This window comes from Adiantum capillus-veneris, chromosome 4, assembly GCF_014529385.1.
Source record: "Adiantum capillus-veneris isolate H3 chromosome 4, ASM1452938v2, whole genome shotgun sequence".
NCBI classification, from domain to species: Eukaryota; Viridiplantae; Streptophyta; class Polypodiopsida; order Polypodiales; family Pteridaceae; genus Adiantum; species Adiantum capillus-veneris.
Window position 1 is genome coordinate 140,387,515 of NC_140934.1, and position 14,001 is coordinate 140,401,515.

At 43.2% G+C, this 14,001-nt stretch overlaps 1 protein-coding gene across 1 annotated transcript; it reads right to left on the reverse strand.

Annotated features, from left to right (window-relative positions):
* Positions 1-1,208: 1,208 nt before the first annotated feature.
* On the reverse strand, positions 1,209-3,167 carry LOC147460063 (chalcone synthase-like). Its single transcript, XM_086511216.1, has 3 exons — positions 2,721-3,167; positions 1,796-2,484; positions 1,209-1,691 (listed from the first exon to the last, which is right to left on the reverse strand). The coding sequence occupies exons 1-3, from the start codon at positions 2,914-2,916 to the stop codon at positions 1,362-1,364; spliced, it is 1,215 nt and encodes a 404-aa protein (XP_086367342.1). The 5' UTR covers positions 2,917-3,167; the 3' UTR covers positions 1,209-1,361.
* Positions 3,168-14,001: the final 10,834 nt, after the last annotated feature.

Genomic DNA, 14,001 nt, shown 5'->3' on the forward strand with positions numbered 1-14,001 from the left:
ATGAGCTTGTAGAGGACGTCAAGACCTCCACGTGGGGTACTCGAACGACCAAAACAGATCATCTGTCCACTTGAGACGCCTTGCCTACGCTCGCCGAACAGATCCGCGGACTACGAGCCGACGGCCCCGAAACTGGGTCATGGAATCCCTATGCGTGGCGGACTCCCCCAATTACCTCCACGTGATTTAAGTGGAGGGGGACACCCCCCTTACCGGGCACTCTCAAACCCCCATACATGTCCACAGTACGTAGACGGTGTGGTGAGAAAATATAGGTCAGGTCTATGTCCCATCGTTCGTCGTCCCCATCCGGGTTCATCGCACGTCCCCACAAGCTGTGCCACGATTAGCCGAGATTGGGTGGTCATTGTCCCACCATCATTATTCCGTGAATAGTCCTACATCATCCCTGAGATTCCAAAATTTTTATAAATATTCGCAATACAGTAAGAGATTCCAAAATTTTTATAAATATTCCCAATACAGTAGAAACTTCCCAAGATGCCCTTTAAATTTATCAAATTTCCCAAAATACTTAGTTGTAAGATCAAATTTTTATGAAGTTATGAATATTTGTGCAGGCCGATTGTCTATCAATCCAGGTTACTAAATTAGAATGTGTGTTGGTTACGTACGCTTTGGAGATGAATTGTTTTATTAATTTTAAACATAATTGCGTTTTCTTGAGAGGTAACTTGTATCATGCTAGGCACTTAGAGAACGGGTCTCAATTGTCGAAAAGAAATATGGATGAGAAGGCGTAAACAATTGAGCCAAAAGAGAGAATTGTTTTTTGGGATTTTTTGATATTAGAGGGGTATTTGTGAATTTCCACAAATTAGAGAGGTATGTTGGGTAATATCCCCTTTTATCAAGGCGTCAGTAGTAGACGATAGGGATACTTAGAGGCGTTGATTTTTCTCCTCCGCTTCTCAAAGGCTTTTGACATTGGACAGTGTTAATAATACTCTTATTGTAATTAGTCATATCATAAAACAGTGTTGATTAAACCACCATCAATCTACTTTATCGTTCAGAATTTGGGTCCTGGTCAGAAAAGTCTGTTGTAAGGGAAATTGGACTTGTAAAACAATTTAATTCATATTCAATTAACAATTTGAGAAGGCTCATTCAACAAAGAACTTGTATAGATGGGGGAGGAGAGGTAAGGTGGGGGCGGAGGTATAGATGTATAGGGACCATAATCATAAAATAAAGGGAAGCGCTTTATTTTACTAGAAAGAGCCAACAGACAAAAGAGCAGCTACTGGTCATGACGGTTGCTGCTGCTGCTGCATTTTACCCTCACATAATATGCCCGTTCTTGCTTGCATATAGCTATGGTGGTTGGTGTCAGAAACTTAGCTGCTAGCAAGAGGGACACTCCTCAACACTACAGTTTCACATGTGAGCCCAGGCCCAAATCCTAAGAGCAGGCCCCACTCAAATCCTTCCCCAGAAGTGGACAGCTTCTGCTCCACTGACTTTTTCCTTAAGTGATCCATGATGAAGAGCACGCATGCACTCGACATGTTGCCATAATCTGACAGCACCTGTCGGCTCGGCGCCATCTTCTCTGGCTTCAGCTGCAATTTCTGCTCCACCTGGTCCAAAATGGCTGGCCCACCTGGGTGAGCAATCCAGAAGACATCATTAAAGCTCGGAGCCGCTCCCTCTTCACTACCAAAGACCTGCAAAAGATCCACAACATAACATAAGCTTTATTTTGCGAACGGGCGGATCGGATTGCGCATTCAACATATTCCAACCCAAATTTTCAGAAGAAACCAATTACCTTCTCAAATGAATCTTTCAGTACAGTGCCAATATTCTTGGAGATGATCCCAGGCACATCCTTCATGAGATGGAAAGTGAGACCCACTTCCCTCAAATGCCCATCAATGGCACCATCACTATCAGGCAAGATGTTAGAGCCGACATAATGAACCTCAAACCATGGTCTCTCAACCTCCGGGATCGGATCCGACCCCACTATGATGGCCGATGCGCCATCTCCAAACAAAGCTTGACCCACAAGACTGTCCAAATGGGTTTCGCTCGGACCCCTGAATGTGACTGCTGTCAACTCACTGCAGACCACTAGCACTCTTGCCCCCTTGTTGTTCTCTGCCAAATCCTTGGCAATTCTCATGACAGTACCCCCAGCGAAGCATCCTTGTTGATACATCATGAGCCTCTTCACACTTGGGCGGAGCCCAAGAAGCTTGGTCAGGGCCCAATCTGCTCCGGGCATGTCGACACCACTGGTGGTGCAGAAGATAAGGTGGGTGATCTTGGATTTGGGTTGGCCCCACTCCTTGATGGCCTTCGTTGCAGCTTCCTTGCCCAGTTTTGGTACCTCTACCACAACCATGTCCTGTCTGACATCCAAGGATTTCTCCCAGTATGCGCACATGTTAGGGTTGGCCTTCAGGATTTCCTCATTCAAGTGCATATACCTCTTCTTGATTCCAGATTTGTCACCTGCAAGAGCACATAATCAAGGAGATCAAGCACGTGGATTGTGTTCCAACTTCCAAGGGCGGGCATATGCGCACACATGCCACAGGTGGTTCTGAGATAACTACTTGCAGCCCAGAATTCAACCATATGCATCATCCGTTCCTCACTTCACAGAACAGCATATTTTGCCACCAAACTACATCACTCAAGAAAATGCAGGAAATACACAGCAGAAAAAAAAGAGCTCGATCACTTACACATGCGCTGGAATTTCTCCTTCAAATCTGTCATATGATTGCTGTTGGTGATGTTGAAGTAAAACTCCGGGTATTCGCTCTGATTGAAGACATTGGGTGGATTTGCGGTCCCGATGGCGAGCACTGTGGCTGGGCCATCTGCTCGCTCCATTTTGCGAGCGCAAGGAGGGAAGGTGGCGCCATTGGGGACCGGCATCGTGGAAGCTCGAGCGGGAACAATCGAGCTTTTACAGGTCTCCTCCCAGACGCCCGATGTAGCTATCCTCTGCTGAAGATTTTACCAAGACAGAAGCGAGCCTGCGAGAGCTCCTCAAGCTTTGGGAGAAAGCTTGCAGAGCTCAAGCTGTGATGGCAAGCGCGGCGGCCGAGGTATGGCAGCAGTGATGTCTGTAGGAGGGGGAGGACGGCTATTATAAAGCGCGAACACGCAGAGAGGAGAGGTATCGGGTCTCTGGTCCGTGTTGGGAGGAATGAAGTGGAGTGCTCGTGTACAAGAAGGTGGCGAGAGGCGCACACACACTCGTTTCGGTCGGCGGCGAGCTTCATGTTTTAAGGCTCACGCCCTCTCGGTTTTTATTTTACGTGAGGTGTGAGCTCCTCTACTGCACATCTGGTATGTACGCATGCTTTCACACGTTTACCCCCTCCCCGTCCTCTTCGACACGTGGCCAACCCTTTGTCCTCAAAACATTTTGACAAAAATGAATAAATTACCATTGTTTTTCAAAAAACCAACGTTCAAGGTATTTCTATCGAACTCAAATTGTGAAATCCAATCTAGATTATTAAACTACCTCGAAGACAACCGTAAAATTCAAACGTATCAGTGTAACAATAACAAATTATTCAATGTTTTTTTAAAAAAAGCAGTACCCTCTCTCCAATAGAGAGAGTTAGTTTATGCTAACTCACAAAACATACAAATACTCCATGCGTAGGATGTGCCATGGAGGCCATATCCAAAAAGAATTACAAGTGTTCATTCATACTCGCATGGATTTGCTAAACACAAACTGTCCAAACGATTCGTCCATAACAGGGGAGGCCAACCCCGACCACAAACTGACTCAAACCATGCATAATTATGAAACATACCACTTATAATGTTGTAAGGGTGGGGCCCTCTGTCCCCATCACCAACAAAGGTTACCCAAGGTGTCACCATGTTGCTGCCATTACCACTGGCACCCACATACCCCAAGAAAACCAATGCCTACTATTGAACAAGAGCATACTATTGAACAAGAGCAGAGTGAGATAACTTTCTAAAAAGTTACCTTCCTAACACCCTAGCTTTTATGGAAAACAAGTAAACATTGAGTAAACAATCAACTTAATCACACATTGCAATCAACTTGATCAATGAAACCTTCAAACTAGACTTAATACTCATTGTCTTCTCATTATACCCCCTCATTGTCAACTAGCAAAAAAGAATACGATGAATCAACACTTCCATTCCATTGAAATATACATAGTTACAATAGGATCATATTTGTTGAAATATAGTGAACCAACTTCAAGAAGCCTCCATCTCATCTTGGGACAACTTGTCATAAAATCTAATATCTAACCAACCCAAATGATTTTCTCATATTAAACTATCATTTAATGTGGAAGAATAAACGAGAGCAAGGGTTAAAATATAGACATGTGCCTATGGATCTATCTAAACACGGGTCCAAACAGGAGATGGTCTATCAAAGAGCAATGCTAATGGAGCTTAAAAGACCTTAGGGTTAGCTTCATTAAATACCTGCAATAGTTAGTGTGAAAAGCCTTGGACCTTAGGTAAGCTATGGCCGTGCTTGAGGTGGGAACACGACCCAAGCTTGAGGTGCTTGTCGTGCTTGCTGACTAAGGTGCTTGAGGTGCTTAATGACTAAGGTACTAAGGTGCTCCATGACTAAGGTGCTTGAGGGATTAAGGTGTTCAAAAAGTCAAAGCACATCCCTACTCATGAGGGGGCAAGCCCTCTTTGTAGGAGCTAGAGAGAGAACACACACACCCTTGCACAAGGCAAGATTGGTACAAAGAAAGCAAATGGGACACTTGTCAAGCTCCTCTTCATGTTTCCCTCATAGTGTGCATAAAGCCTATTGGTTGGCCTCCCAAGGGGTCCAATGATAATTTAGTTAATTTAATGAATTGTTTATGCATTTATTAAGTCCTCTGTCTCAAAGGGAAAAAGGGGGACACTCGTCCCGGCTACCCTTGTTGCTTGATATGCACTAAACATGTGATTGGCCAAGCTTGAGGAGGTCCAATCAAGTGCAAGCTAGTGCTAGACGAGGGGGTCCACCAAAGCAAGGAGGGGGACTAGCTTGGGGGGTATACTCTCCCACACACACACACTCTCTCATTGTGTGAAGTGCAAAGTGCAAGAGCTCCTTCTCCTTCTCCAAGCTTGTAGAGAGATTGAGAGCCTACACCAACACTCTTGGCTATGAGATGAAAATCCAATCAAGAGCCACGCTTCAATGCTTAAGCTTGCCATATTCCCCATCTTCATTAAAATGCCATTATGTATGCTAAGCAAGAAGAGTGATGATAAGTGAGGAACTATTTCTTTCTCCTATGAATGTTTCTACTTCCTCTTCCCTATCCTCATTCCCCGCTAGCTCTCTCCACCTTTGAAGGTGTTTGAGGCCTTGGGAATGAGGCCGGGGATGGTTAATGCTTTATGTTATGCTCGTGATGCATGAAGCTTTCCATCTTCATTGCATCACCTAGGTCACAAGGAACACAAAGATTGTATTGTACTAAGTCTCTCTTGATGGGAGAATCTAGCCTATTGGAGGGGGGACCGGCTCCACATAAATCTAGTCCTCAATTGTTGTCAAGTTCTCTAAACTCTCTCTCTTGCAAAAGTATTATTCATGCCAAGTTAATTAAGTACTATGGTTATGTTGCTACCGCTAATTAAGTTCACCCTCTATGTGGTTTTTGAGGGTACCAAAGCACAAAGTAATCTATACATAAGTTTAATTAGCATAGCTGACAATAACCAAGAGAGTAGAATGAACATTGATAACTTTGATTTTTTACATGAAGGTGCTAATGATGATGCCCCCATGTTTGTCAATTATCTTGTTACTAGGTCGTAGCAAGCTATGTGCAACCCTACTTTGCAAGCGAAAGTTACTCAACAACTTCGTGCTAATGGGATTTCCCTTCCTCTCCAAGAGGAGAGAGAGCTTAGGAGGCCTCTTGATGAGACCCACAAAAGAACACTCTCTCCCATGAGAGAGGAGGAATCCAAAGAACGAGAAAGAAGTGAATCCCTAAGTTCCTCTGGAGATGTGGCTCCACGAAGACGGCGGTCTAGACGATCGCCAACTCCTTCCAAGAGGAAACAGTCAATCCACAGTCCTTCTCCTCGTCACTCCAAAAGGAAAGAGAGGAAACAAAGGAAGAAAAGGGTAAGAAAGAGGTCACCCTTTTCTCCTACTTCTTCACCTTCCTCCTCTTTCGGCGAAAGCAATAGTTATTCTCCTAGAGAATACAAGAGGAAGGACATCGCAAATCTTACCCTGCATGGTGAAGGTCCCAAAAGCTCAAGAAGTTCAAAGAGGGAGAAAAGAGTATCTCTTTTCTCACCTATGATGGAACCTTTGGTGTTACCGACAAAGTATTGGCTTTCATCCAGCAATTTGATACGGCCTTTGGAGACGAGGGCTTCATGGAATCCTCCAAGCTACACCATGTAGCTATGCAGTTCCAAAAATCTGCTCGTTAATGGTGGGCTAGCCTTCGTGGCAATGTCGAAGCCCCAAAGACACTAAAAACTCTACGAGTTTCCATCATGAAGCAATTCCTTACAAGCGATGCGAAGAAAAAAGTGCTTACCAAATGACGGAGTTTGAAGCTTCTCTCCCATGGAAAAGTTTTGGGATTTACATCTCAAGGCTACTATCTTTCAAAAGATAGACTTTGCCGAGAAAAAACAACAATTCTGTGTGGGATTACCTAAAGAGATGGCCGAGTACGTCAACTCCCAACGGCTTGGTTCTATGACTGAAGTAATCCACCACACTCTGGTTGCTTCGTGCATCAATTTCCAACAAGGGGCTAGAAGGAATGTCAAGCCCATGGAAAGTGATGCAAAGAGAAAAACCAATGCCCAAAATTCTTCCCAAGGCAATTCCAATAACAACAACAACAAAAATCGATCCAAGGAGAAGGGAGTTTACAAAGGTAAAAATAAACTCACTCTTAAAGAACTTGAAGCTTTTCGCAAAAGGACCACAAATGTTTAAGTGTGGGGAGCAAAGACATGGCTATCATTCTTGTCCCAAGAGAAATGCACGCAATGAGACTCCTAGAGCTTCTACTATCAAAGCTCCAAAAGAAGATGCTCATTGCAAAGGATCACCTCTCTCTTATTCTTGGGGGAAGGTAAGGGAGCATGATGCCTTCATCTTGTTTGACCTTGACTCTACTCACAACTTCATGTCAACGGAGTTGGCCACGAAGTTGGGCATTCAAGCTTTTGAGATGGGAGATACTGTAACTGCCGATACAGTTTCAAGGGACAACAAGCCTCCGTATTTCCTTGATTGTGAAGTTGAGGCTTCATGTCCAAAGCTACGTTGACAAAGGAGACTTTTTCATCTCTCCTCTCCAACATGAGGATGTGATCCTAGGGGCACCATAGTTCAACCGCATGGCTGCCAACATGAAGTTCCCTGAAAGCAAAATCTACTTCACCTACAGGGAAAAGAGCATGTATATAGATGCTAGTGAGTCTGGTTGTACTATACCACTTGTAAATCCTCTTGCTTTTGATAAATCAATGAAAAGCTCAGTTTCTAGGTACATAATTTTTGTCAAAGAGCCCTTAAAAGGTCCTAATGTTACATCAAATGTAAATGGTAGGAATCAAGAAGAGTTAAACTTGTCTAATTTTCTAAATGGATTCCAAGATGTGTTCATCAATGATATCCCTATGGACTTACCTCGAAAACAAGGGAATGATGACCATTGAATTGAGCTCCTACCAGGAAGCTCACCGCCTAACAAGCCTCCTTGTCGAGTTTTCCAAGATCAACAAGAGGAGATCATGAGGCAAGTACAAGAATTGGTAGACAAAGGGATGGTGAGGCCTAGCTCCTCTCCCTTTTGTTCTCCAGTCCTTTTAGTGCAAAAGAAAGTGGTACATATCGCATCTGTGTCGACTATCTGTAAGGACATGGGTCCTATGGGCAAGGCCACCGGCACGGCCGGACAGTGTGTACACTAGGGGGAGGCTATAAGATAGCACGGTTGGGTGGAGACTAGCACACACATTACCACCGCCCTTTCACTAGTATCCGGGCTATTTTTGGGAGGAGGTGAAAAGCGGGTTGCATGTGCGTGCAACGTTCTACTTCTCTCGTACGTTCCGTAGACAACGACGTCTCCACTGTGCAGCAAAAAGAAGGCAGACATAGTTTTCTGTGCGAACAACGCGCGGACAGACACTGCGTCCGCCCCATCTACGCCCTCCATAGTGCATGGCTAAGGCGGGTGACCAAGGCAAACTCAACCGGAAACTCGACGGCACCAAGGCTCCGAAGGCTTCCATTGGCACCGTTGGCTGCGCATGTAGGAAGACTCGCTTAACCCTTGCATGAAGGAGGGTTGAACCCACCCCATGAGGGTAAGAGGCAAACACTTTAAAATCGAGCTATTGACCCTTGTTGTGTATAAGAAGGAAAGATAGCATACTTGTGTTGAAAGGAAAACTAGAAGGAAAGGGAAAGCTTCAAACTCCAAAGAAGTAGCTTCACCCCTTCTTTTCACTTCTTGGAGGAATTAAGGCAAGTTTTCCTCCAAAAATTCTTTTTTCCTCAAGGAGATAGCTTCAAAGTGAACAAAAGTCTTCACAAAAACGACTGGTTTTTGTGAAGAATCATCAAAGGTGTTCTTACAACGAACGACAAGTGAAGCACTCAAATTCCTGCAAGGCGAGGTTCGCATGCAACGCAAATAGCGGAACTTACAAAACACAAAGACTTCAATTTCTCAAGGTACAAGTTGTTGTTTTTTTTTCCTCTCTTTGCATTAGTGTGTGTTTACCATGGCCAGTGAGGATATCCCACCTACACACACGTTTGATTTTGAGCACATAGATCAAAACAAGGGCACCATGGGTGCTGCTAACACTAATATGCATGATGATGATGATGATGATCTAGGAGATCATGGGCTTGTAGGTATGGCTTCTTTCAAGACTTCGGAACATTGCCAAAGCGTACTTGAAAGCAACCTCTCTGCACTCAATGCAAACGTTACCAATCTTACAGAATTACTTGTGAAATTTATGAATTCACAGACGACTCAAGGAGCCACAAGTGGCACGGTTCAAGGGAACCAAGCTCGCACAACTCAAGGAGCCCACGTCTAGATAAATTCCAAAAGATACGGGGTTTTAATAGGGATCTTGACAAAGACTATCGTCTTCATGTCAAGACCCAACATCCAAAAACTTTGGAAGAAGCCATCATTCATGCCCAAAGATATGATGATGACCAAGAGAGGAAAGGAAATGTTCCCTACACTAAGACTAATATTGCTAAGAGCAATGTGGCTAAGAGCCAATGGCGAGGTAGATCTTCCACATGCTCCAAGAGGAATAAGAGACAATTTACCTCTCCATACCCACAAGAGGCTAAGAAGCCTAAGCACTCATGAGATACTCCATGTGGGTCTCTCAGCACTGTTGATTTTGAGTGTGCAAAGAAACACAATTTGTGTTTTAGATGTCTTTCGGACCAACATAACAAGAAAGATTGTCCTCTTTTGCAAGGCAAAGAAAAGGCCATGCACACGGTGCAACGCCTCACATTAGATTCATCTCCTAAATATTGTGATGTAGAGGTTCTTCCTATGGAAACGAAGCACAAGTGTTGTGTGCCTGCTTCAATGTGGCAGCCCACCTTTGGCCCCCATGATTTGATTCGCATGCATGGCACTATTAACGGACAACGTGTTCATATTTTAGTGGATGATGGTGCAACTCATAACTTCTTGAACTATAAGCTAGTCAAGAAATTGAAGCTTACACAGACTCCCTGCTCTCACAAGTATGTGGTGAAGCAGATGTTTGGGAATGATAAAGAAGTATGGGACAAGGTAGTTCAAGGGGTTGAGCTTATTGTTCAAGACCATACCATGACCCTTGACTTCCAAGTTATGAACATGGACCGTGCTGATATAGTTTTAGGATGGGAGTGGCTGCATGGTTTAGGAAACACATTGCACACTAGTTATGAACACAACTCCTTATCCTTTATGGCCAATGGTAAACATGTGCTTTTTCTTGGTGAGAAAAATATATATCTGCACCTCTTATATGTACAACCGAGCTTTCTATTTTGCACACCAACAGGATACATGAGGTCGCTAAAGGGATCTTGATTTAATAGATGAAGTCTTTTTGTGTTACTGCTTGTCTCCAAGTCTTGTGAATTCTCAAGAGCAAAGTGCGATGAATTCTAGTAATGGTATGCAAAGTGGAATGAATTCTACTGATAAACAAAGTGTTAACAAATCTAACGAGCAAAGTGCTCTCAATTTTAATTCTATAGAGCAACGTGCAACTGTTGTAAAACAAACATTACAGGAATTACAAGATTCTCCATCCCGACATAACTCTAGTTTACTTTCTCCTTTTGCACGGCAAAAGCTGACTCACTTACTCACGGAGTATAGTGATGTGTTCTCAAGTGATTTATCACCGGGTTTACCCCCTACACGTGATGTGCAGCATGGCATACATGTCTTGCCAGGCACTAAACCAGTGAGTAAACCACCTTATCGTATGAGTGCTAAAGAAGCCAAGGAGGTTGATAGTCAGTTGGCTGACTACCTCGCTCGTGGTTTCATTAGACCTAGCACTTCGCTTTGGGCATCACCAATTCTATTGGTAAAAAAGAAGGTGGTACTATAAGCATGTGCGTAGATTATTGCGGATTAAATGTTATAACCATCAAGAACAAGTATCCTCTACCTTGAGTGGATGAGTTGTTTTATCAACTCCACGGGGCAAGATACTATACAAAGATAGATCTTCGTTCAAGATACCACCAGGTACGTATTCTACTGCAAGATATCTCCAAAACTGCCTTTAGAACACGGTTCGGGCATTTTGAATTTTTGTCTTATGTCTTTTGGTCTAACCAATGCTCCAGCTACATTTATGACACTCATGGATAGTGTCTTACGTCCCTATCTTGGAAAATTTGTTGTGGTTTTCCTTGATGACATTTTCATTTACAGTAAGACTGAAGATGAACACATAGAATACTTAGAATGACCAAGAATTTTTGGAAAGGTCTCTTTGAAAATCTAGGTACAAGATTGAATTTCTCTTCGGCCTATCACCCACAAACGAATGGCCAAAGTGAGATAGCCAATCTTAAGATACTCAATCTACTAAAGACTTATGTTACAGAAGTAGATCAATGCTCACAATGGGAAAAGTATCTATCCCTTGTAGAGTCTGCTCTGCGTACAATAATACTGTCATACTTCTACGAGAAAAAAACCTTTTGAAATCAGTGAGGAAAGACCTAAAAGTCCCTTGCTACTCAAAGTACATGGGAAGATCTTCGTTGTCGATGAGTATAGCCGTGACCTACAAGAATATTTCCAAAAGATTAAGGAAGCTATATCCGTCTCTCAACAAATGCAAAAAGCTAATGCTGACAAGTACAGAAGGGCCTTAACGTTCAAAGAAAATGATTGGGTCTTACTTAAGTTTTCCAAGACTCGATTGAGGCAAACGATGGGCAAAAATCCTACAGGCCATCAAAAGTATTATGCTAAACTAGCAAAAAGATACTATGGTCCTTCTCAAATCTGGAAGCCAATCAATGAGATGGATTGTCAACTCAAGTTGCCCAACCATTTCCTCATACACAATGCTTTTCATTCGAGCCTACTTAAACCCTACAAAGGAGCCACCAAGCGAACCAATTATTGAAGACCCTCCTGAAATCGAAGACCAAGAAGAGGTGCTACAACCCAAAGCTATCCTTCAGCATGAAGACAAGGTAGTACAACATGGTAAGATTATCCGATAGTATCTTATTAAGTTCAAAAATTATCCTTTTGAAGATGCTAGATGGATGCAAGGAATACAACTTAAGGATAGTATGAACCTTGTCAATGCTGACAATGCTATATTAGAGTAAGAAAATGTACATGTTTCTTTTAAATGATCAATGTTTTTGTCTTATAAGACTAATTCTCTTTTTATTGTGGAAAAATTTAAATAGTATGCATGCTTAGAATCATGTTTGTGATGACGACGTCTCTCAAACACCAAGTAGAATTTGTCACTTTACTTTGGAAGAATGAAATGGACTAAAGAGCAGACATGCTTGCGGCAGCTAAGTCTCCCAAGCACCAAATCATATTAGTCATCCATCTTGGAATGATGTCGTAGGGTGAAAAGGGATCCTCTATCCACTAAGAAACATTGACTAATGACTAACGCTTTATCTCTTCTATCTCATAGTCGAGGACGATTATGATTTCAAGAGAGAGGTAATGTCATAAAATCTAATATCTAACCAACCCAAATGCTTTTCTCATATTAAATTGATCATTTAATGTGGAAGAATAAACGGGAACAAGGATTAGAATATAGACATGTGCTTATCGATCTATCTCAACATGGGGCCAAGGTTAAAGGGGTCCAAACAGGAGATGGTCTATCAAAGAGCAATGCGAATGGAGCTTATAAGACCTTAGGGTTAGCATCATTAAAGACCTCCAATAGTTAGTGTGAAAGTCTTGGACCTTAGGTAAGCTAGGCATGTGCTTGAGGTGGGAACCCGCCGGCCCAAGCTTGAGGTGCTTATCGTTCTTGGTGAATAAGGTGCTTGAGGTGCTTGTCATGCTTGCTGACTAAGGTGCTTGAGGTGCTTGTTGTGCTTGTTGACTAAGGTGCTTGAGGTGCTTAATGACTAAGGTAATAAGGTGCTCCATGACTAAGGTGCTTGATGGGTTAAGGTGTTCAAAAAGTCAAAGCACATCCCTACTCATGAGGGGGCGAGCCCTCTTTGTAGGAGCTAGAGAGAGAACACACACACCCTTACACAAGGCAAGCTTGGTACAAAGAAAGAAAATAGGACCCTTGTTAAGCTCCTCTTGTGTTGCCTTCATAGTGTGCCTAAAGCCTATTGGTTGGCCTCCCAAGGGTCCAATGATAATTTAGTTAATTTAATTAATTGTTTATGCATTTATTAAGTCATGTCTCTCAGAGGGGAGAGGGGGACACCCGTCCCAAGGTTACCCTTGTTGCTTGATATACACTAAGCATGTGATTGGCCAAGCTTGAGGAGGTCCAATCAAGTGCAAGCTAGTGCTAGACGAGGGGTTCCACCAAAGCAAGGAGGGGGCTAGCTTGGGGGGTATACTCTTCATCCCCCCCTCCACACACACACACACTCATTGTCTGAAGTGCAAAGTGCAAGAGCTCCTTCTCCTTCTCCAAGCTTGTAGAGAAGGTGATGTGAGATCCCCAACCAGCCTATACCAAGATTGGGATGGGATCCTTGATAGGTCTCTAGGCCTATTGAGAGTCAGAGTCTCTAAACAAAAAAAATCCAAGGAATAGACCTTTACCTCGACAATGGCTTGGGTCTATAGCCCTAGAAGAAGACCTAGTCCTATGTCTCACAGTGAAAACGAGACAACCTATTAAAGGTCCAAAACTATTTCAGCCCTATAACTTCAACAAGTTGGGATAAGGTATCCTCAACCAATGCTTTTTTCCCCCTAACATATGTGAGGGCACAGCTGCTTGTGGACTCCTCTTCCAAGTGAATAATTTTTCTAAACGTTTTTAGTGCGCGAGGATGGATAGTTATCTGACTAATCAGGTCCACTCGTCCATGATTGACAACCTTACTCAATCCCCGCTTACCACCCCGCACCCACACATGATTCTTTTGTTTTCTAGTTACTATCACATCGTTTTAACACTTAAAACAATGGTTTCTTTGAACTTTCTGTCACAGTAATTCCTTCAATCAAGTATTAAAGACAGCATTGAAAAACATGCTTCTAGCAAACATACATCTTTAAACTTAAGACAGGGTATTGTCAATCAGAACATTGTCCATAATAACCATGACCAGTACTCTTCTTGTCCCAAGACCACCTAAGGGTGAAAAACGACACCCATTCCTTGTTCACAATCCGGGGTGGATAAACCCCCACCCAAGGTTCGGGGTGCCCATACACCAAACCAGTTGCCCACACAACCGGGCGGCTCCCCTAAGATAAA

Excerpts from the sequence above, each read along its gene's own strand:
- LOC147460063 (XM_086511216.1), bottom strand. The coding sequence starts at position 2,916 with ATGCCGGTCCCCAATGGCGCCACCTTCCCTCCTTGCGCTCGCAAAATG. Across the intron at positions 2,485-2,720 it reads GGAGAAATTCCAGCGCATGT|GTGACAAATCTGGAATCAAG; the intron begins GTAAGTGATCGA and ends GTGCTCTTGCAG. Across the intron at positions 1,692-1,795 it reads TGAAAGATTCATTTGAGAAG|GTCTTTGGTAGTGAAGAGGG; the intron begins GTAATTGGTTTC and ends GATCTTTTGCAG.